Here is a 21,559-nt window from a genome sequence, read left to right as displayed (position 1 = left end):
AGTTGCAAAGAACCTAAAGACCGGAGGTGAGTATAGTGATGGTATAGATGGGGGTCTTTACAGAGCAACCCGGAGGTGCTGCGTCGTCCTCTGGAATTTACGGGAAGTACCGGCAATTATTGCGCGATAGTCCTTGGCGGTGGGTCATCATTGCAGCTAGCATACTGTACCTATTGTCGCCAATAGATCTGATTCCTGACTTCATCCCGGTGGTGGGTTTGGTGGATGACGGCGTTGTCGCCTGCGTCTTAGTTCACGAACTAGTGCTCATGATGGTAGACGCATATGACAAGAGGAAACAGAAAAAGGAAGGGGAAGCCTCCCAGAGTTTGCTACCAGGCCCTAAAAAGTCCAGTAAGCCATGCATGCCCAACTTCAGGAGGTTACCGTTGGGTTATCAACACACACGCGAGCACACACGCGAGCACACACGCGAACACACACGCGAGCACACACATAGAGATGGAATATTTTAGAGGTTCAAGGAGCGAGTATGTATCCATCAACTCCCTATATCGGAGACCCGTACGGCGCCGCATACCCAGAGGCAGCGCCGACATACAACGGCGCGAGTTTGAAAGATGCTGTCAATCTCACTTCATAATTTTTTTGGTATGGGTTGCTGCGGTCGGGACGCAGTGAAAATTAGAACCCCTGTTAGTATCCAGGTGAGTGAACCGGATCGGGAAGCTATATGGTTATTCTTCAGTCGTTGGACTCTGTTAAATTAGCTGCGCCCAGTAAATGGAAAGTTGATGACTCACATTCGAGTAATGAGTCCTACTCGTCGTCCATCCCCAGACCAGATCCGGATATCAGACCAGATCGGGGACCCGGACCGGATCGGGGAGCCGGACCGGGTCGAGGACCCGGACCGGGTCGCCAGCGACAGTTGTCTGTTTGGGCTCGACAGAGTTCCATGGAAATGACCAAGGCGAATTCCGCCGAAGAAGAAGGAAAACGACGATATGTGACTCCCAGACCAGCTGCCATTCTCTGGGATGCGGGCCCAGTTGGGTCTTCCTCATCCACGGAGAGGTTGCGGTCGGAGGGAGGCAGACCGGAGGAGCAGCTTTCTACACAACCGAGGCTTGTGCCCGCCAGAAACGGCTTGGGCCCAATAGGGGAGAGAAGGGGCTCGCCACGGATAAGGGGAGCCGCCGGAGACAGGTCGGTGTCCTCACCAAGGTTTGTCCAATGCAGGTACTCGGAGCCACAATTTCTTCTTGCGCCCTCCAACTACGATACACCGGAGGAGCGGGAAGTTTCTTTAGACCATAACCCTAAGCCATTGCGACCCACGTCAGCGAGCGGCTCGAGCCCTAAGAAAAGTGCGCGCTTTGTCGAAGAAGTGGAAGTCGTAGAAATCAACGAGCGAAATCGACCCGTAAGCTCGTATAAAGTTGATCTAACCTCAGAGTACGCCCCCCATCTTACCCCCCGGTCCCGAACCCGGCCTTTAGTGTTTCTTGTTCCCCTGGACACACGTGTGTGCAGAGCGTCACGGGGAAGTGAAGGACGCGATTTTGACTCACGGAACCGAAGTCCGGACGGCATGAAGCGCCTCACGTTGACGGCGTCACAGCTGCGGAAGGCGGCTGCGTCCAACTGGCGCTGCGACGATGAAGTCCAGAGGCGCTGTATGGAGGCGCCGAGGGGGCGGCACCACAACGCACCATGCCTGTAGCGAACCCGGGGGGCCGGCTGTTACAGTCGCGCTCGCGACTGCTGCAGTCTCGCGCCGGCGGCCAAGCTAATTCGCGACGCATTTTTGGGAGCCGCTCCACAGACGCCTCTCGCAGATTCAACACTCCACAAAAGAGGGAAGGGGAACACCACAAACACCACCGGGACGACCACCAGGACGACCGCCGCCACAATGCGCAGGCGCTAGACCGGAGACCCTCCGACCAATCTCGGGAGCCTTCTGGCCGGAGACCTTCAGCCCAGTCACGAAAGCCTTCTGGCCGAAGACCTTTAGCCCAGACACGGGAGCCTTCTGGCCGAAGACCTTCAGCTCAGTCGCGGGAGCCTTCTGGACGAAGGCCTTCAGCCCAGTCGCGGGAGCCACCCAAAGACCGTTCGAGCATCCTGGCGTCCGTCGCCGGCTCCCGGCTGCTCGCCTCGAGACAACTTTCTCGCGGCGTAGACACGACCCGGAAACAGAGTACGCAGAACCGATCCCATGAGAGGGACCGACAAAGGGAGAGGGACCGACAAGGAGAGAAAAAGCGGAAAGACAAGCGGGCTGAGGACTCCTCTTGGCGGGCGTCCCCTAGACGGTCAGCCAGCGGCCAGGGGTCAACGAATTTTCAGCGGTCAGTCAGTGCCAAGCGGTCAGTCAGCGCCCCTCGCCGGTCAGGGACGAAAACGGCGTTTGAGCGTTCCGCGCTGCTCAGACGGAGTTTCGTCGCGAACCAGGACAAGGAGACAAGGGCGCGAGGACGTGCTGGGGAAGTCTTAGCCCGGAGCGGGCCAGGAGGCTTGGCCCAGTCGCGACAACTGCAGCAGAAGCGACGAGGCCAGACGAACCACCACCGAGACCGATCTAATGACCGAAATTCAGACCGCTCAGGTCGGGACCGATCAGGTCGGAACCGCTCAGATTCACGGGACCACGAAAGAGGCCGTGCGGACTGGGACCGAGATGGAGAGGGGCGAGATAAGTCCCCACGGGGTCGCGACAAGTCTTCGGGGAGTCGAGATAAGTCACCACGGAGTCGGGATAAGTCACCACGGAGTCGGGATAAGTCTCCGCGCAGTCGAGATAAGTCTCCACGGAGTCGAGATAAGTCTCCACGGAGTCGAGATAAGTCTCCACGGAGTCGAGATAAGTCCCCAGCTGGCAGTTTCGCAGCAGGACCTCCTTCAGCCGGTCCGCGATCTACGATGTTCGCTAAGTCTAAACTCCACACGCCGCGGGCAGATGCCATGTCGAAACGGTCCCCATCACTGCAGAGGTCGATGGTGACGCAAAAATCGCGGATGGTCCTGGCACGATCGCAAGCACTCCGTCGGTCCCAGGCTCTGAACCGGTCCCAAGGTCCCCGGAGTGCAGGGCGGTCTTACTCACGACGAGACCGCTCCTCAAGACCGGATCAGTCGACCGATCGGGGATCCCGGTCTCGACCACAATCCCAGATGCCCAGTGGTCGACGCCGACCAGACGCTAATCGCGGAACCAACCGCGAATCCCGAGAAGGACTCAGTCGCTCCCCGTCAGGGGCGAGTGGACACTCGGGTTCCCGCATTCGACGCGACCCATCGCAGCCACCATCTCGCGCGATGGACCGAAGTCGGGAGATTGACCGAAGTCGCGCGATGGGCCGAAGTCGCGCGATGGACCGAAGTCGCGCGATGGACCGAAGTCGCGCGATGGACCGAAGTCGCGCGATGGACCGAAGTCGCGCGATGGACCGAAGTCGCGCGATGGACCGAAGTCGGGTGATGGACCGAAGTCGCGCGATGGACCGAAGTCGGGCGATGGACCGAAGCCGGAGTCGACCACCGCCGAGCCCCAAGTCCCGATCCGCATCGAGAACTGCAGGGCCCGATGAGTCACCACGGCCAAAACGGAGCCGTCCTGGGGAGGAGCATCGGACGCGACGGCCTCCTTCTACATCCAGCACCCGCAAATTGCCCGCGGCCGAACGCTCAGGTTCTCGGGACCGAAGTGCGGCCCGACGGCAGGCAGTTTCGACCGTGCACCCGGCCTTTGCGTCGAGGGTCACGCCCAACAAGGTCCCAGGGGGCGCTGCCGTCGCGACTCGGAAGGCAGTCCCGACTCGAGGGGTGGCCCCGACCCGAAGGGTGGTCCCCACTCCGGAGAAAGCCCACGGGGTGGGCGCTACAAGACACGGGCACGGGGGTGGTGCCCGGCCGTCCGCCGCTGGCGGTCCACGGCCGTCAAGTGCGGTGGCGAAACACAGAGACTCTGCACACGGAATGGTCTCCCACGGCCCGGTGACCGCAGCCGGGGGGCCTGTGGCTGCGGTCCGCGGGGCAGTCCGGGGGGCGGTGGCTAGAAGGGTGGTGGCTAAGCTAGGTGCCAGAAAGGCTGCAGGTGTCAAAGGCAGAGTGGCTGCCGCGGGCAAGATGGGAGCGGTCGGTCCTGTGACGGAACCGCGGAAAGCAGGGCTGGCGAAGCGGGGCGGCAAACATGGAGTGGTGGGGAAGAAGGTGGTGGGTAAGAAGGTGGCGGGTAAGAAGGCGGTGGGTAAGAAGGTGGTGGGGAAGAAGGCTGTGGGGAAGAAGGTGGTGGGGAAGAAGGCTGTGGGGAAGAAGGCTGTGGGGAAGGCAGGACTGAGAATCAAGGCCGCAAGCAAAACGGCCACCGCCAAGACCCGTGCGGGGGTGGCTGGGAAGCGCCCTCAAGGAGCTGCTAGGCTGGCGAAGCCCGGTGCTGTTCGGTTGGGTCCGCGCCGCCTACCGAAGGCCGGGGCAGTGGGCAAACGACTGGGCGTGAAGAAGTTGGGTGCGAAAAAAGTTGCTGGCAAAGGGACGCGAGTCGTGGCCAAACTCGGGACCAAGGGAGTTAGACCCAAGGAAGTCAGGGCTGGTGCCAAAGTCCGCGGCAAGGGAGCCAAGGGTGCGGATCGACTGGGAGCCGCCAAGGCCGGCGCCAAGACGGGCCTGGCGAAGCGGCTGAAGAAGGCGGTGTCGCCGAAGCCCGCCCCACCAGTGCTCGAGGCACAGCCGGAACTGGAGTTTTTGGGGCCCGTCCCGAGTATTGAACTTAAGACAGCGGAAGGCGGCAGCGTGGACCTCGGATCGCGCCTGCGACTTCTGGGTCTCGAAGACCCGGCTCTGGGACCAGGTTTGGGACCAGGTCTGGGGCCAGGTCTGGGGTCAGGTCTGGGACGTCCTGACCCGTACTCGTTTGCAGACACACTTGCCGGCCAGACGCAGCCCAACACCACGACCAAGACAACGGCCAAGGCAGCGCAACCGCGGTCGGCGCCAGAGTTGGATGTTGTGGAAAAGTCCGCCCCTCGCCCGTCGACGACGGGCCTTTCGGGTGGTGGGGTGTCCAGTCTGACGTCGGTCGCCGGTTCGACGCCCGGCCAGCCCGAAGAGGCGGTCCCGGCGAAGGCTCGCAAGGCCGATCGGTTGGCGCAGATGGTGGCCTCGCGGCAGAGCCGAGAAGGCGACGAGTTCTCTATGTCCGGATTCTCGCCGCGGGAATTCTCGCCCAGACTCCTCGACCCCTTCCAACCGGTATTAGCGTTGGACTTGGGGAGCGCGGAGGAAACCCGGTTACCGAATCCCGTGCCCTCGCCGCTGTCGAGTAACACGAGCGACGCGGATGTGGGGGCCCGAGCACGCGTCGCCAAGGAGTCGCTCCTGACCGGCAGCGCCACGCCCGGTCTAGAGCAGGCGGCATTCTTGGCCGGGGGCGTGGCCTGGTCGTCTGCTCTCTAAACCGGGTCATTTTGCCGTGGCTCTTTAGTCGTAGCTCAACCCTTTGGTCGTAGCTCAACCTTTGGTCGTAGCTCAACCCTTTGGTCGTAGCTCAACCCTTTGGCCTCGGCCCTTTGGTCGCGGCATTTTTTAGGGGATGTTCGTGTTCGAGTCGCAACTGCCGGAGGGGAAGGACCTGTGTATATTCATGGGCGATGACAAGTTCGAGAATGAGCTACTCATAGCGCACGGGTTCCCGGAGGACATTTGGTTCCACGCGGACGACTACTCCAGTGCCCACGTCTACGTCAGACTGCCCAAGGGAAAAAGTACGCCCACACGCATCAGTGTCAATACAACACATCAGTGTGTCCACACTATATGCCAGTTACTTGGAGGGGTAGGGTGGTTGTTGAGATATCTGTACGTGATTAGCGATAGATGACTTGAGTGAAGAGATGGTTAATGAGCTATGTCAGCTGACGAAGGGCAATAGTATTGAGGGGTCTAAGCAGCCGTCTATTGACGTGGTATATACGCCTTGGAGCAACTTGAAGAAAGAGAAAGGGATGGACATTGGCACCATTGGTTTCCACAACCGTCGGAAAGTGATAAAGGTGCGAGGGGTGAACCGAGACCGTGAGCTGTTGCGGAAGTTGGAGAAGACGCGGAAGCACGTAGTCAAGACGGAGGAGGAGTATATCCAGGAGCGCCGGGGTCGGGATCGTAGCGAGATTGAGGAGGGGAAGAAAGCCAAGAAGCAGGAAGCGTTGGCCAAGAAGAAGGCAGAAGAGGAGGACAGAACTGCCTACCGACTGAAGCACTACGTGGACCTCAAAGTCGTGCGCAAGGACCCCTTCGCCGACGCCGAGGAAGCCGACGGTACCATCGAGGGTTGTCGCGCCGCCGAAGACGACTTCATGTAGTGCCACGCAATCACATGTAGTGGACACGCGCGCGAGTCTCGGGAAAACCGACCATGCTGCGGCGTCTGCTGTGGCTGATATGTCTTTTGCTACCCGGCCTTGCGGCCCTGACTGACAAGAAAGGTTAGCCATTATTTGCATTCCAACAACTCGCGCGGACGTGCAACTTGGGACGGGTGCAACTTGGGACGGGTGCAACATCTGGGATGGCAGTGGGGCGTAAAGTGGGTCACCGGGCATGGGTGATATGGCTTGCTTATTTCAGTGGACGTGACCCCGACAAGATTTGACTCGGGTTTGTCGGACATTCAATGGCTCCGTCAGGACCACTCGGTAGTGATGGTGCTTACTACCCGCGGGCATGTTTGGAGGTCGCCGAATAGTGGTCGCACGTTCCAGGACATCACGTACACTGTGGATAAGACACTGGACAAGTCGGAAGCAGAGTCTGTGACGACACCCAACAATACCGTGGCTCGTGGCCCTCCAGTCCGTCCTGAGCGGTTCTTTGAGTTTATCAAGGTACATCCAACTAACAAGAACTACGCCGTATTGCTGACGAAAGGAGACCAGACTTACTTAACGATGAATGCGGGGATCACCTGGTACCCGTTGGGTCGTCGGACATTTGTGCACAACTGGGTATGGCACCCGTTGCGACCAACACATGCGCTCATGTCCGAATGGACTGCGGGTTGCCGAGGTCGCCGTCCTGGTCCTACGATTGGAGACTGCAATCACCAGTTATATATCACGACCAATGGCGGGCGTACCGTGAGCAAGGTTGCTGATTTCGTGATTCAGTATAATTGGGGCGATAAGAGCCTGAAGGAGCAGGCGGATGCAATATTCATGACGCAGCACACACGTGTGCGCAAACATCAGCCACGCTGGGGAGGATGGCATGCGAACACGGAATTCGTTAAATTAACGAATTGGGGCACTAAACGGCATGTATTGGTGCCTGGGGGCAACAAGTTCTTAGTGGCGAAAGATTTTGTATTTGTGGCGACGGTAGATGATTATTTGAGACAGACGGTGAGTTTAATGGTTTCAAGCGACGGAGGACGGAGTTTCAATAAGGCCCAGATCCCAAGTTCGAAGATGATGGAGAAGAGTTATACAATTCTGGACACCTCAGGTGGTAATGTCCTGATCCATGTGAACCACGGTTCAACCTCGCCGGGCATCCTCGAAGGTAACGTATATGTGTCGGACTCGACAGGGACCAAGTTCTCGCTATCGTTACCGAACAATATTAGGGCGGCAACGGGCGAGTGCGAGTTCGATAAAGTCGTCGGTGTAGAAGGCGTGTATATCGCGAACACGCGGAGTGATTCGGTGCTCGAAGGTGGCGATGGTGAAGAAGATTTGCGGCGCGCAGGTGAGGAGGACGAGGAGGGATCGATGGGCATGATGAAGGCAGCCTCTTCGCGACGGCAGACCAGTCCGGTGGTGCGAACTGTGATTTCGTTCGACAAGGGAGGGTCTTGGCAATATTTGAAACCGCCGACCAAGGACACATTGGGCAACCGAATTTCATGTGAGGACTCTCAAAAATGCTGGCTTCATCTACATGGGATTACCCACTTCGACCGGTTCGCGCCCTTTTATTCCAGCGAGAACGCACTCGGTCTCGTCATGGGTACTGGTAACGTGGGAGCGCATCTTTCCCGTGACGCCGCAGATATCAACACCTACATTAGCCGGGATGCTGGTCGTACCTGGGCTGAGGCGCACAAGGGTAGTTACATTTACGAATTCGGCGACCACGGCGGACTGGTGGTTATGGCGCACGACAACAAGAAGACGGGCCAGGTGGTCTTCAGTTGGAACGAGGGTCAAAGTTGGTACGACTTCACGTTGGGTATGAACGACGTGGCTGTGGACAATGTGATCATCGAGCCAACATCGACTGGGCTCGAGTTCCTGGTTTATGGCACGATTGGTGAGAAGGGCGTTCTGTTCCACACGGACTTTGGCACTCTCAATCAGCGGCAATGCATTGGCATGACACGCCCCGACAACCCGAGCAAGTTGGACCTTAGCTCGGCGGTCGCCGCCGGCACGGTCGCCGGTACGGTCGCAGCCCCTGTCGGTGCGGAGGGTGTTGTGAATGCGGAGAACAGCGGGCCGGGACTGGACCAATTGTCTGGTGGTGGCAGTCCGGCCGGTGGGTCAGATTACGAGTATTGGTATACGTCTCAAGAGGAGCAGAATTCGCGGTGCATGCTAGGTCGTCGTGTGAAGTATGTACGGAAGAAGCCTTATCGCGAGTGCTTTAACGGGAAGGATTTTGTCCGATTGAAGGACAAACATACTTGCGAGTGTAGTCGTGAGAACTATATGTGTGAAACCGGCTTCTTCAGGCCCGTTAACCACGAGACGGATGCGGAGTGTGAGCCGTCGCCGTATGAGGATCGTGAATATATGGCGATTGAGGGATGCACGAGTTCAGGTGTGTATTATACACATGCCTGGCGCAAGGTTCCGGGTGATGAGTGTAAAGGCGGCTGGGCACCTGAGAAGGTGCCGATGCCATGCCCGCCTGGCAGTCCAATGGCTGCACCTGCGCGTGCTACACTTTGGACTGTCGTGCTTAGCGCAGTCGCACTCGGCGCCCTCTCCTGGGCCTCAAAACACCCGCTCCTCAGACCCTACGTCCAACGCGCAGGCCTCGACCAATTCGTTGAAGTCGGCTACTCCGTTGTTGGTAAAGCCGGCGAGTCAATGCAACGAGGCGGAGAAGAACTCTTCAACTTCTGGACCGGCAAACCCGAAGACGAAAACGTCACAACCACCGCCGCGCTCACCCTCTCCAACCCTCCTGCCAGCCATGCAGCTGGCATCGAGCTCAACACCACTAGACTCGACATCATCTGAAGGAGGCAAACCACTGAGCAGCACCCAACGCGCCAGCTCTTGCTGACAGACAGCGACCATCTACGACGATGAGGGGGCGATCCACTACGCTCCACTCCGTGAGCGACGAGTCAGCTCGTGATCTGCCCTAGCCCGTGATCTGTTTTGTAAGTTAGGAAACATGCCGCCAGGACCCGGCGAACCCGGTCTCCCGACCTAATCTCCCGACCCGTCCCGGCCACTGGGTCGGATTAAAGAGTCTCGCCCGGCTATATTTTTAATGGATGTACCTGCCACGTCTGGTGGAGCATGCACAGAAGCCGTCGGCGTTGACTAGTGCAGCAGCGGCGGTATCCGCCACCACTGCAGAGGCGCTCCACAAGCTAGAGGAACAGAACATGAAGCTCGGTGTCTTGCTCATGGGCACCTCAGTCATTCTAAGCATTGGTTTGTCAACTTTGTAAGACCATTTGGGAATTCGCACACGTGTGTGCAGATTTGAGAGAGTCCGTATGTTTGTAGCTTATCGAATAAGGTCGGGCCCATGTGGTCAGTATCGGTTGTGGGGACGTTGGTCGGTGTGTTCGTAACATTGTTGGGATTTGCTTCCCACGACGAATTGCTCCGTGATGTGTCGTATCTAAACGAGAATGTGTTTCTAACGATTCTATTACCGCCAATAGTCTTTGCGAGTGGCTTCATGATAATGGAGACGAAGGCAGAACGTTGTATGAAGCGGCTGGGGTCAATCCTATGGTTTGCCTTTTTCGGCACCTTTGTAAGTTTCACCATACATAGGATATCTACATTGTAGTTGGCCTTTTGCTTGAATTTCTTAGTCTTATATTTACCTGGATTGGTATATATGAGTGTGTCGTTAACGCTACGTCAATCGATGGCTGTCGCGACCATCCTTGCTGCGACGGATTTGGTTGCCGTATTGCCTCTCTTTCGGCTCTATCCGCTTCCGCCTTTGGTGGATGCGATTGTGGTAGGTGAGACCATGTTCAACGACGTCGTGGCTCTGAGTTTATACCGGCTGGTGGTAACCTGCCCGAGTGGACTGTGGCTATCAGTTTTGATGTTTCTGGCGACCGTTGGTATCGGCTTAGCTTCGATGGTATTGGGCATTGCACTATCGTTCTTGTTTCCGTACTCCATTAGGTTCATTGAATCAACCAAGACCGACAATACGCAGGGCGTCAATACGCAGGGCGTCAATACCCAGGGCGTCAATACCCAGGGCGTCGATACCCAGGGCGTCGATACCCAGGGCGTCGATACCCAGGGCGCGGATAGAGAACGACGATTTGCGGCCACCACCGATCTGGAAGACTCTCTCTCCACAGAGGATGAATGTGTGAACTCCGACTGTGTGGACTCCGAATGTGTGGACTTGGAGTGTGTGGACTTGGAGTGTGCAAAGACCGGACAAGTAGGTGCCGCTTGCCGTAGGTCTGCGACCGAACCCCCAGTCTCCAGGTCCCCTGCTGCGAAACCTCACAGCTCTACCGAGTTCAAACTGATTATGGTTCTCTTGTCGCCATGGATTTCTTATTTGGTCGGTGAGATGATCGGGATGTCGGGAATGGTTGTCTGTCTATTCTGCGGAATTGGAACGGCTCGCTACTCCAAATTAATCTATGAAGCGGACCCATGTACACAGTCGATTTCTCCAAGACAGTCGATTTCTCCAAGACAGTCGATTCCTCCAAGACAGTCGTTCATGACGATGTGTAGAAGTGTGTTCAGGTGTGTGGCGCTGATTGCTGAGGCAATGAGTTATATCTTTCTCGGTGTGTCACTGTCATTGGGCAGAACGTTGCTGAAACCTTTCCTGGACATGAGGGCGGAAATCGACAAGTCCCCTGCCATACCGGACTGGATTAAGCCTCTCGTCTCGTCCATCTCGATCTTCCATCTAATATCTCTTCACGTAATCATAATTGTAGGCGTGTCTGTAGTCCGTCTGATCAGTGTCCTTGTGACTTCAAGCATTGTGAACCGGCTGTACCAGAATAGCCAGCAGGCCCCGTCTGATCAGAACGAGATAAGAGCACATAGTGCACTAGTCTTTAGAGGTACGTCTGAACGGATTTCAATGCAACCAAGTTCAACGGGACGGATTCCAACCCGCACTTTATTTGGTGAAATAGCCGTGGCTCCCCACGGGATAGCCGTGGCTCCCCACGGGATAGCCGTGGGTCCCCACGGGATGATCGACACCCATCTCAGGATCGGTGTTGATCATCCCGTGGGGAGCCTTGAGGGGGATCATTCCGACGTCGGTGCTTCTGATGGCCGCTGTCTTGAGGTCGAACGGACGCCTTGCGCTGAATATATACGTCCCCGGGAACAGCTATTAATCGCTTTCCTGTCTGCTCGTGGAGCTACAGCCGTGGCCTTGGCCTTAAAAGCAAAGGCTGATTTGGGCGGAGGGGCAGCAGGAAGCGCTCTGGTATCCGCGTGTCTGGTGTACACTCTGTTCACTGTCACAGTCAGCACGATGGCACTCCCCAAAATGCTCCCCTGGCTCACCAACCAGTCCTTTAATAACACACCAAATGGTGACCAACGAATAAGTCCCACTGATGTCAATTCCAACCAGCCCACAACGCGAGTCCCGGAAAGCACCGTCTGGAACTCTTTCACCAAAACGGTACGAAAAATTGACAAATATCTTATACACCGAATCCAGCGCTCGGTTTGGCCACTCGATCGGTCAATGCACACAAGTATCTAACCATCTCAGTTGACTGCCACATCAACTGCTAAATCAACTCTTCTTTGCTACGAGCTTCTTGCCAGGTTTCGGAGCCATTTCCTTTTTCATCTTCACTTCACCTTTCTTCACTTCGCCTTTCTTGGCTTCCAACTTCTTGGCTTCCAACTTCTTGGCTTCCAACTTCTTCGTGCCATCCTTGCCCGGTGGCATCTTCATCTCAACCTTCTTGAGCTCCACTTTCTTCTGCTTCGCATCCGCCCCCTTCTCCTCTCCCTTCTTAGCCTCCTCTTTCTTCACCTCTGCCTTCTTGCTCTCTCCCGCAGCTTTCATCGCCTCGACCTTTCTAACCTCTTCTTTCTTGGCTTCGACCTTCTTGATCTCCGCTTTCTTAGCCTCCTCCTTCTTGGCCTCTGCCTTCTTTACTTCGACTTTCTTAGCCTCTTCTTTCTTAGCCTCTTCTTTCTTGGCCTCTGTCTTCTTCACCTCACCTTTTTTAGCCTCCTCCTTCTTCACCTCAGCTTTCTTCATCTCAGCCTTCTTGACGTCCGCTTTCTTCACCTCAGCTTTCTTGCCATCTTCCTTCTTGACATCCGCTTTCTTGGCACCTTCCTTCTTCTCCCCAGCCTTCTTTATCTCCGCCTTCTTAGACTCATCCTTCTTCACCTCAGCTTTCTTCACCTCAGCTTTCTTCACCTCAGCTTTTTTGACCTCCGCCTTCTTAGGTTCGACCTTCTTGATCTCCGCTTTCTTAGCCTCTTCCTTCTTGGCCTCTGCCTTCTTGATTTCAGCATTCTTAGCCTCTTCTTTCTTAATCGCCTTAGCGTCCTCTCCCGGTTTCGCAGCCCCTGGCTTCGCTGCTCCTCCCGGTTTCGCAGCCCCTGCCTTCGCTGCTCCTGCCGGTTTCACGGCTCCTGGCTTCGCAGCTTCTCCGGGCTTCCCAGCACCTGCCTTCGCTGCTTCTCCCGGTTTCGCGGCTCCAGGCTTCGCTGCTTCTCCTGGTTTAGCAGCTCCTCCTGGCTTGACTGCTTCTCCCGGTTTCGCAGCTCCTCCTGGCTTGACTGCTTCTCCCGGTTTCGCAGCTCCTCCTGGCTTGACTGCTTCTCCCGGTTTCGCAGCTCCTCCGGGCTTCCCAGCTCCTGCCTTAGCTGCTTCGCCCGGCTTCACACCTCCTCCCGGTTTCGCGGCTCCTGGCTTCGCTGTTTCTCCCGGTTTCGCAGCTCCCCCAGGCTTCGCCGTTCCTGGCTTGACTGCTTCTCCCGGCTTCGCAGCTCCTCCGGGCTTCCCAGCGCCTGCCTTCGCTGCTTCTCCCGGTTTCGCGGCTCCAGGTTTCGCTGCTTCGCCCGGCTTCGCAGCTCCTCCCGATTTCACGGCTCCTGGCTTCGCTGTTTCTCCCGGTTTCGCAGCTCCCCCAGGCTTCGCCGCTCCTGGCTTGGCTGCTTCTCCAGGTTTCCCAGCACCTGGTTTCGCTGTTCCCGGTTTGACAGTTTCACCAATCTTGCCAGCGGCCGACTTAACGGATCCCGATTTGACCGAGGATTCCTTTGGAGCCCCTTTAGATGACTCTTTCTTGGCGTCGCCGGCCGCGAACGACTTTTTAAGATCGGAGATCGACTTAGTAGGTGTCGCATCGGAACCGACGGACAGTTTCTTTCCCGGGCCACTTTTCTGGTCGGTCAGTTTCGCGTCAGATTTAGCTCCCCCAGGTTTCTTCTCGGCCCCAGGTTTCTTCTCGGCCCCTGGTTTCTTCTCGCCCCCTGGTTTCTTCTCGGCCCCTGGTTTCTTCTCGGCCCCTGGTTTCTTCTCGGCCCCTGGTTTCTTCTCGGCCCCTGGTTTCTTCTCGGCCCCTGGTTTCTTCTCGCCCCCTGGTTTCTTCTCGCCCCCTGGTTTCTTCTCGCCCCCAGACTTGGGTTCCGCCGTCGTCTTCGTGGTGGTTTTCGCAACGGTTTTGGCGGGGGGACCGACTTGCCACTGCGCCTTCTTGTTGCCTAGTACGTCTTCGACGATTCTGTGTATGATCTGTGGAGAATGCACTGGTTTTAACACCGCTTGTCGCATGGCATCCTTGAGTCGTTGTTCAGTGTCAGCGGCGGCGGATCGGGAGAGGACGGAAGCAGGGTCTGAGTGGAGTCGTGAGTAGAAAGCGGAAGTGCATTCGGGTAGTTGGAAGTAGTCTGATGGTACAGGTCCATCGAGGTCGAGAAGGTTGATGAATTGGTCGGCTGTGAGATTGTCGGGGACATCAAATGTGGTTTTGCGTGTTTGTTCAAGATCTCTTTGTAGCATGTCTATGACTGTGTTTTGATCGTCTAGTGTCTTCTCAAGTTTCCGACAAGCGAGTAGCACGGAGACTAAGTTGAGTTGGTCTTCGTCGGAGAGTTGGCTGTGATAGTAGGCGAGTTCTGCGGTGGACAAAAACTTGTTGTGTCGAGGTCGTTGTAGCCCGCCGCCACCGTGTAGTTTGCGTGGTAGTCCGTCGCTCTCCTTCCATGCACTGGCCTTAAGCAACCGGGGGCCACCGACATCTGCGTTCCCAACCACTTCCGATATCGAAGGTAGGTCCACCGGACCCATTTTAGGTGCCTCTTCGTCCCAGACAAAGTCGTCCACGTAAGCCGCACTTACGCGCTGATTCATTGCCGCCTGATATGTCAGACGACGGATCCGACGTTCCAACTTGTTCCACTGACTCTCTCCATACGCACCCCGTCCCAATGAGTTCATGGCTAATGCACTTATACCCGGATATTCCACATCCAGATCCTCAGCCAACTCATCATCCAATGCCTCCAATGGCACCCGCTCCCGGAACTTCTTACGGCGCACTGCCGCCCCTCCCTTGTCCATAACCCTCCCGCCCTTCTCTTCTTCCCCACTTGAATCCCTTTCCAACCGTAGTGTCTTTTGTCGCCGCTCCCGACGACCCAAACTATCCACCTCTACCTCCGCCTCGCCCCGTCCCCGGTCACGTCCCCCCCGCCCCCGGTCACGTCCTCGGTTGAGAGAACTCTCGGAAGAGGAGGTGGAGTTTGAGGAAGAGGACGAGGACGCGGAGGAAGACGGACTTCTTCGTTTCTTCGCGTCCTCCATCAACGCCGTGATGGCCTTTATCAAGGCCGTGTCGAAGTCGTCGTCACCCACACTCGACGTCGCACCCGATACAGCTCCCGACCCCTTGCCTGCAGCGGCTGGTTTTGGCAACGTCGGCTTCCTGTCGTGCAGTGACAGCGTCTGTGTCTCGGCTTTGGCTTTGGTGGCCTGGGCAGCCGGGAGGGCAGATCCCGGAGCTCGACCCCCGTTGCCTGCCTCCACTGTCAACCCCAGCCCGGACCGGGCGGGTACTGGAGGTTCGCCCTTTTGGAGTTCCATACAGAGCGGCGGGTCCACATTGCCAAGGCAACGACCTTGCCGGTCAAAAACTAAAAATCTAGTCGCTTTCATCTCCGCTAAATCCGGACTCAGCTGCTGCCCCAAAATCCGGTGCGCCGTGCTGTACTGGTCCACACAACCTGCAGGCTCCTGATGCTGCCCCTCCTCGTGCGGATGGTGCGGGTGCTGCGGGTCGTGAAGACTGAGGTTCGCCTGCAACCCATGAATGATCGCCTGACTCTTGCGCAGACTCTCCTCGATCTCTGCCATGTCCGCGTCATTTTGCCAAGACAACTTGTCCGTCAGGACGCGGTTCGCATGCTCCACTTTCATACAGGTGGTAGAGTCCAACACTCGATTCACGATGTTGATCTGTCGTTCACGATACGTTAATTATTGATACGGCACTCCGGGGTTGGGAAGACGACACCCGGAAACAGCGGAGAGGGAAGTACAACGGGGGACAGCGGAGAGGGAAGCACACCGGGGGGAGGAAGGGTAGCACACCGGGGGAGGGGGGAACAGGACACCGCAGAGGCAACAGCACGGCACTGGCATGGTCCGAGCCAACGCTCTAGGTAACGCCCCAGGTGGCGACCCAGATATTATTCAGGAACAGCCTCGGGTACAACCACTGGTGACACCTCAGGTACAGGGCGATCTAAGCCGTACCTGTTCATTCAGTTTTTCGTTGGCGTCTTGGTGTGTGGCGAGAGCGTTGACTTTCTCTTCCAAGCGCGCGCGCTCTTGACGCTCTTTCGCGCGTTTTTGTTCGAGCAGTTTCAGCACTTCCTCCATGGCAATCGCGTGGGTGCAGCTTTTTAAAAAAAGAGTCCATGGCTGGGAAGGCTGGTAAAGGCGGCAAAAATCGCAGAAGGGGAAAGAACGACGCTTTCGGTGACAAGCGGGAGCTCATTCTCAAGGAGCCGTGCCAGGGTACGTTCTCACACACACACTTCGGGCGCGTCGGGGCATACCCCGGTGGGCGCTAAGCTCCCAGGAAGTTCTGACGACCCAGGGAGTTCTGACGACCCAGGGAGTTCTGACGACCCAGAGAGTTCCGACGACCCAACCGGTGGCGTTAGTGACAGAGACAAAAGAAGCACGGCACAAACGCGTAACACAAATGTAGCCACCGTGGTTGCACCCGAGGGCAACACACCCGTAAAGTAGCACACCCGGACGCAGCACATACACTTCATACGCCCCGTGTTACAGAGTACGCACAGGTGCTCAAGATGCTGGGCAATGGCCGTTTGGAAGCACAATGCGTTGATGGCGCGAAACGACTCTGTCACATTCGCGGGAAGATGCGCAAGAAGGTATGGATTAACGCGGGCGATGTGGTACTAGTTTCTCTTCGTGAGTACCAAGACGAGAAGGGAGATATCATCCACAAATATAACCCCGACGAAGTCCGGACGCTCAAGCAGATGAGGGAAATCCCAGAGGCGTTCCGTGTCGTCGAAACGATAGGCGCGGGTGAGGGCTACGGCAGCGATGACGATGGTGATGACATCGGGTTCGAGAACCAGGACGACCAGGATGTCATCGACATCGAAGACCTCTAGACCACTGCTTTTACCAATGGACTCAAATACACTGTCATTTATTACAACGCCGCCTGGCTCAACACATATCTTGGCCCACCTACAACGCGGACAGAGGGCTGGACGATGAAACTCCACGCGCGCTCATAGCTGCGCCTTATACAGACTCAACTTATAGCTGCTCGGCTGTGTGCGGTTCAATCATTTCCGTGTTCACTCGGTAATTTATGCGCGCACACACGTGTGCGCGCACTAGCTAACGGTCTAATTAGGACAAAAGGTAGTTAAAAATTGATCCAATGGAGTCATAGAGGGATCGTGAAGGCACCTCTTCCACAATCGTCTGGATTCCCCAGGACTCTTCGCCGTCCGAAATGTCGGCGACAACTTCAAAGCCAAAGTTAGAGCCCCATTTATTGAACACGTCTACAAGCGAGCCGACGGGTTTTGACTCCTCCGGGGACGGGTTTGTGGACTCGGGTTGGGGAGCGGGCTCCTCGCTGTCTATGTCGTCACCGAGTGGCGCATCGAGTGAGGAGGTGGCTTCGTCGATTGAAGTCACGTCAGCGAGCGGCAGCGCGGCCGGCGAAGGCTCTGGTACCGTGAGACCCTTGGTTTCCGCCTCCGCGTCGTGCTCTTCAATTTTCGCGTCATTCTTTGGGTCGGTCGTTGGGTGGTCGTTCTTTGGGTCCTCAAACTTGGGCACCGCCCAGGCGCGGCCGTCCACTTGGCCCTTGGGCAGGCGCGGGTTGTCGATCAGTCGTTCTGCCTGCTGCGCCACAGGAGCAGGCCGGCGCTCTTGCGAATTGTTACCTGGGAGTAGGCTACTCCGTGCTGCGCTTTCTCGGAAGGGAATCTCCTGCTCCCGAAACTCGGTCCCGGGAACAGAGGTCGGCGGGACGGTGGTGGACGTAGGGAGAAAGATCTTATTGTTACTGGGCCCTACGTAGCCGTTCCGAATGGTGCGGAGTGGCACGCCCCTTGAGTACAGACCACTGCGGCGGGACGGGCGTCAAGGATGAAGGGAAGGCGGACCTACTTGTACGGTTGGACCGCGTCCTGATACACGTCTCGCGAGTACTGTCCAGGACCAGTCACCGGTGGCGGTGCACCGCCGACCAAACAGAAACACAGGAGAGCCGCTGAGCGCATCAGTTTTCCCAAACGCGCGCTTCACCTTCCTCCTCCGGTGCCCCGCCACCCCCCTTCGAAGGCAAGCTGTCCGCAGCCGTAGACGTCGTCGAATTCTCCCTTGGCGCTGCCACTGCACGCGCCGCACCCAACTCTGCACAGACATCGCGTCACCCCTCCACTCACCCTCCTCACCTTTCGCACTCGCTCCCGGTGGTGTCCGACACTCAATGTGCTTCGACAACCACGACCGGAACCGCGACCGGAAAAACACCGCCGCGTCCTCATGCTTGTCAGCCACATCCTGCAACACATCACCACCAGCCCCCCACTGCGACACCCCCAGTGACCACCCCACCCAATATACTATGACAGCCACTCCCACCATACTGATCGTTACCCCCCTGATTCCTTACTGCTCCAAACACCCCGAGGGGCAGGTGCGACTCAACGGTGACCGGCTGCAGATCCGGGGTGGTGTCGAGCTTGGCCCACTCCCCGCCCCCCAGGATTAGCTCCGCCGTCCGTCGGGCCAGCTGCGGCGAAATGTTCAGGCCACAGGCGTCCCCCCGGTTGATGATGTACGCTGTGAGTCGCGTCCTCCTCAAAGCGGCGTTCGGCTCGGCCAGGAGTCCCTTGTAGTGAGCCGCCGTGCCGGGTTTCGCCGCCGACTTGGCGCCCTTCACAGAGGCTCGCGGACCAGGGGGCGCGTTCTCGTCTCCAGCCGTATCTCGTTGTCTCAGATCCTTCCGCTCCTTCTTACCAGTTCCGGTTGCTCCTGAACCTCCAGGTCCACCAGGGTCCAGTTCGCTCTCGTCGTCGTCCACGGCGTCCACCGGCACCACAATGGCCGCCACCGTTTCACACTTTTGTCGGAGACGGCGCTCGACTTCTTCCTGAGCCATGATATACTCCTTATAGACCGATACCAGCGAGGCCATAGCGTCCGCCTTCGACATAATTTCATCGGGTAGCGTGACTGCCGCGGCGTCCGTCAGCACATTCAGGACCATTACGATCGTGCTAGCGGCCAGCACGTCGTACCCAATTTGCGTCGAAATCGGGTGCACAATGGCCAGCTCCAGCAAGAACACGACACACGCCTCAAAACACGACTTGGGCCGCTTCCACTGGTCGGCCAACAAGCGGAAGAGTGATTCAGAGTGTCGACCACGGGTCTGCCCGTTGCTCAGTACCACAGGGGGGCCCGAGATGATTCTCGGAGAGTTCGCCCCGGTCAGACTCGAGCGGCATGTTTTACCTGCCGTGGATGCCCGCCCGTTGACGGTCGACGTTTCTTGCATTGAGCTGGTCTTACTTTTGTTATTCTGCTGTTCATGAACATTCTCTTTCCCGTCCGTCTCGTTCCTGTCTCTTTCCCTCCTGTCCGTCTCGTTCCTGTCTGTGCTTTGTTTCTCATCTGTGTTCGGCTGGTCGTCACTGTTCTGTTGCCGCTCATCGCTGCTTAGTTCATTTGTCTCATTATTGAGTTGTCCTGTACGCTGTGTTTGTTCCGTTGATGAATGCGCCTTGGACACAGGAACCGGTCCTTGACATTTTGAGCAAACCTTGGACTTGAGCCGCGCTCGCTTCTCATCTTGTTCAATCATTTTCAGATATTGGAGTAAGTAGTCGAACGGCGTCGGAACTGATATCTTGAAGTCGAGCACGTGGCAAATCCTTCTTTCCCAAAGCAAGATATCGCACACGCTGAACGCCCCTGATGCAGAAAGGGAAAGATCTGCGGGGTCCAACGGCCAGACGTCCTCGATTTTCGATGCAAGATGAAAGCAAGCCGCAGCTACAGCAGATAGGCTTTCTAGGATCTTAGATCGCGCATCCTTATCCCCCTTTCTCAGGGTCAAGCCGCAGAATCTGTCGAAACATGAGACGCTAACATGTAGAGTAAACGGAGATGGCGGATGGGGCAACTTACACTGGCAATGAACCAGGAAGTTAATAATTCGCGCTCTTGCCTGGGGATTAAGTTTACTGACACCTTTACGATCTTTTTCTGCCGTGGTCTAAGTAATCCTCCAATTAGCCCATTTTATGCCGGTGCACACGCGTGTGCGCGCGCATTTTACAGAGCGGATCAAGGTCCCTCGGCAAAGGAATAGTGATTGGTGGTGAGGAATGATGGCCTGCTACCATCAGGAGCGCTGCTTACTTTATTTGGGTGCAGATACACTAAGGCAGGCATGGGGATAGTGGGGATAAGATCTTCTAGTGACTTATCCGAGCATTTCAAACAGAGGTAAGTGGGCTCAGCCGAGCAGCTTATCCGCTTCAAGCGTTCTCTTGCCGGATTCAGCTGGGAGGCAGTGGGCAACGGGGGCGGCGGCAAAAATGGAGATGTTCCAGCCGAGGCGTCTAGAGACAACTACGTTATGTGCGTGTCCACTGTTACCTTGATGATGAGGTCGGGGTTTGCGTTTCCGTTTTCTTGGTTTGATGGTTAGATGCCTGTCCTTTGTCGTCTGAACTGTCAGAGCGGAGATGTCTGAGTGTCGTCGTCTTTTGCCAAGAGGCTGATCACAGCAGCCGCCCCCCAAGTCTTTTTGAGGAGGCAAAGAAGCTCGACTGCGCTTCGTAGGCCTGCTTAAGCTGGCCTCATTCATAAATTTATGGAGAGCGTGTCTAGTCCATTTCAATCGCGGAAGGTATGACATTCGCGTGCTCCTGCCTCCCATTTTGTGCCATCTCTTTGTTGTAGACGCCGACTTCTGCGGCGGCCGCGTGGATGGTGAAGGGGGCGGCGATATTCGGGGTGATGGGGATCCCCCTGGGCCCCCTGGGTTGTATTGCGGGCTTGATTGTGGGAGCGCTGGTTGCATTGGGCGTGGGGTTTCTGCGAGATTACCTGCGGATACGCGGGTTGCGTAATGAGGTGGCGCAGAAGTTGCGGAGCCTGGAGCATTTGCTGCGATGGTCAGAGTTTATGTTTGCGGAGAGCCAGCACCCCGCGCTCATTCTGATTTACCTATGTCAGGAGTTTGAGACCGTTATCCAAAGTGATAGCCACAGCCGCACGCGGTCGCAGCTACTCGAACAACTGGCGGCTTTCCTGGCCCGGGGCGACGTGCAGGAGGTCGCGACGGAGTACCTGGAGGCGTTCTTCAGCCACTGGCGCGAGGCGGGCGTGGAGGACGTCGCACTGTTTAACCAGGTGCTGGACGTTTGTACAGGCGCGTTCGAAAACGAACGCAAGGTGCCCCTTGTTTACCAGAACATGAACGCCTTCAAGTCCAGCCCGGCTGTCGAGCAGCTACTCAACACGGTCCGCGACAACGCCGATGACGCGCCTGGCCGCGGCGCCAGCGGCAAGGAGTCGCGCTGGGTTTCTTACGCAGACGATTTGAAGGACACCACGCTGGACCACATCTTCCGGCGGAACATGCAGGAGCGCTACGGCGTACCTAAACTCCCGCGTCGCATGAGTTCCCTGCGCGCGCAGCTCTCGACCGAACGGCACCGCACGTTCGACAAGAAGGCGACCGAGAAGCCCCTGCTCGGCCAGGCCCCGAACCCGTGGGTCAACGAATTCGCTCTGGCCTCCGACAAACAGCCCTCACCCCAGCCCACAGAGNCGGGCGGCG

General features: G+C 57.1%; 10 protein-coding genes across 10 annotated transcripts; 7 read left to right on the top strand and 3 right to left on the bottom strand.

Moving 5' to 3' along the window:
- Positions 1-47: 47 nt before the first annotated feature.
- On the top strand, positions 48-604 carry GNI_104230 (hypothetical protein; the record flags this gene model as incomplete). Its single annotated transcript, XM_011132984.1, has 2 exons — positions 48-354; positions 477-604. 2 exons carry the CDS (start codon positions 48-50, stop codon positions 602-604), a joined length of 435 nt encoding a protein of 144 aa, XP_011131286.1.
- A 2,601-nt stretch (positions 605-3,205) lies between these two features.
- Positions 3,206-3,535, bottom strand: GNI_104220 (putative seroreactive antigen; the record flags this gene model as incomplete). Its single annotated transcript, XM_011132983.1, has 1 exon — positions 3,206-3,535. The coding sequence occupies one exon, from the start codon at positions 3,533-3,535 to the stop codon at positions 3,206-3,208; it is 330 nt and encodes a 109-aa protein (XP_011131285.1).
- A 560-nt stretch (positions 3,536-4,095) lies between these two features.
- GNI_104210 (hypothetical protein) lies at positions 4,096-5,421 on the top strand (the record flags this gene model as incomplete). Its single annotated transcript, XM_011132982.1, has 1 exon — positions 4,096-5,421. One exon carries the CDS (start codon positions 4,096-4,098, stop codon positions 5,419-5,421), a length of 1,326 nt encoding a protein of 441 aa, XP_011131284.1.
- A 136-nt stretch (positions 5,422-5,557) lies between these two features.
- Positions 5,558-6,326, top strand: GNI_104200 (putative coiled-coil protein; the record flags this gene model as incomplete). The annotated part of the gene is made up of 2 exons (XM_011132981.1): positions 5,558-5,729; positions 5,836-6,326. The coding sequence occupies 2 exons, from the start codon at positions 5,558-5,560 to the stop codon at positions 6,324-6,326; spliced, it is 663 nt and encodes a 220-aa protein (XP_011131283.1).
- Positions 6,327-6,379: 53 nt separating this feature from the next.
- On the top strand, positions 6,380-9,209 carry GNI_104190 (putative sortilin; the record flags this gene model as incomplete). Its single annotated transcript, XM_011132980.1, has 2 exons — positions 6,380-6,449; positions 6,592-9,209. The coding sequence occupies 2 exons, from the start codon at positions 6,380-6,382 to the stop codon at positions 9,207-9,209; spliced, it is 2,688 nt and encodes an 895-aa protein (XP_011131282.1).
- Positions 9,210-9,472: 263 nt separating this feature from the next.
- Positions 9,473-11,931, top strand: GNI_104180 (sodium/hydrogen exchanger; the record flags this gene model as incomplete). The annotated part of the gene is made up of 3 exons (XM_011132979.1): positions 9,473-9,648; positions 9,711-9,966; positions 10,003-11,931. 3 exons carry the CDS (start codon positions 9,473-9,475, stop codon positions 11,929-11,931), a joined length of 2,361 nt encoding a protein of 786 aa, XP_011131281.1.
- Positions 11,932-11,964: 33 nt separating this feature from the next.
- On the bottom strand, positions 11,965-15,549 carry GNI_104170 (hypothetical protein; the record flags this gene model as incomplete). Its single annotated transcript, XM_011132978.1, has 1 exon — positions 11,965-15,549. The coding sequence occupies one exon, from the start codon at positions 15,547-15,549 to the stop codon at positions 11,965-11,967; it is 3,585 nt and encodes a 1,194-aa protein (XP_011131280.1).
- Positions 15,550-16,115: 566 nt separating this feature from the next.
- Positions 16,116-16,850, top strand: GNI_104160 (eukaryotic translation initiation factor 1A; the record flags this gene model as incomplete). The annotated part of the gene is made up of 2 exons (XM_011132977.1): positions 16,116-16,215; positions 16,498-16,850. The coding sequence occupies 2 exons, from the start codon at positions 16,116-16,118 to the stop codon at positions 16,848-16,850; spliced, it is 453 nt and encodes a 150-aa protein (XP_011131279.1).
- A 247-nt stretch (positions 16,851-17,097) lies between these two features.
- Positions 17,098-20,163, bottom strand: GNI_104150 (cyclin; the record flags this gene model as incomplete). The annotated part of the gene is made up of 6 exons (XM_011132976.1): positions 17,098-17,601; positions 17,643-17,688; positions 17,869-17,971; positions 18,156-18,264; positions 18,377-19,984; positions 20,131-20,163. 6 exons carry the CDS (start codon positions 20,161-20,163, stop codon positions 17,098-17,100), a joined length of 2,403 nt encoding a protein of 800 aa, XP_011131278.1.
- Positions 20,164-20,703: 540 nt separating this feature from the next.
- Positions 20,704-21,559, top strand: GNI_104140 (putative transmembrane protein; the record flags this gene model as incomplete). Its single annotated transcript, XM_011132975.1, has 1 exon — positions 20,704-21,559. A coding segment is annotated over one exon (856 nt), but the record flags the coding sequence as incomplete, so codon positions are not given.

Source organism: Gregarina niphandrodes, assembly GCF_000223845.1.
Source record: "Gregarina niphandrodes unplaced genomic scaffold scaffold00022, whole genome shotgun sequence".
Taxonomy (NCBI): Eukaryota; Apicomplexa; class Conoidasida; order Eugregarinorida; family Gregarinidae; genus Gregarina; species Gregarina niphandrodes.
The sequence above is the reverse complement of the archived record's forward strand: the minus strand, read 5'-3'. Positions and strand labels throughout refer to the sequence as shown.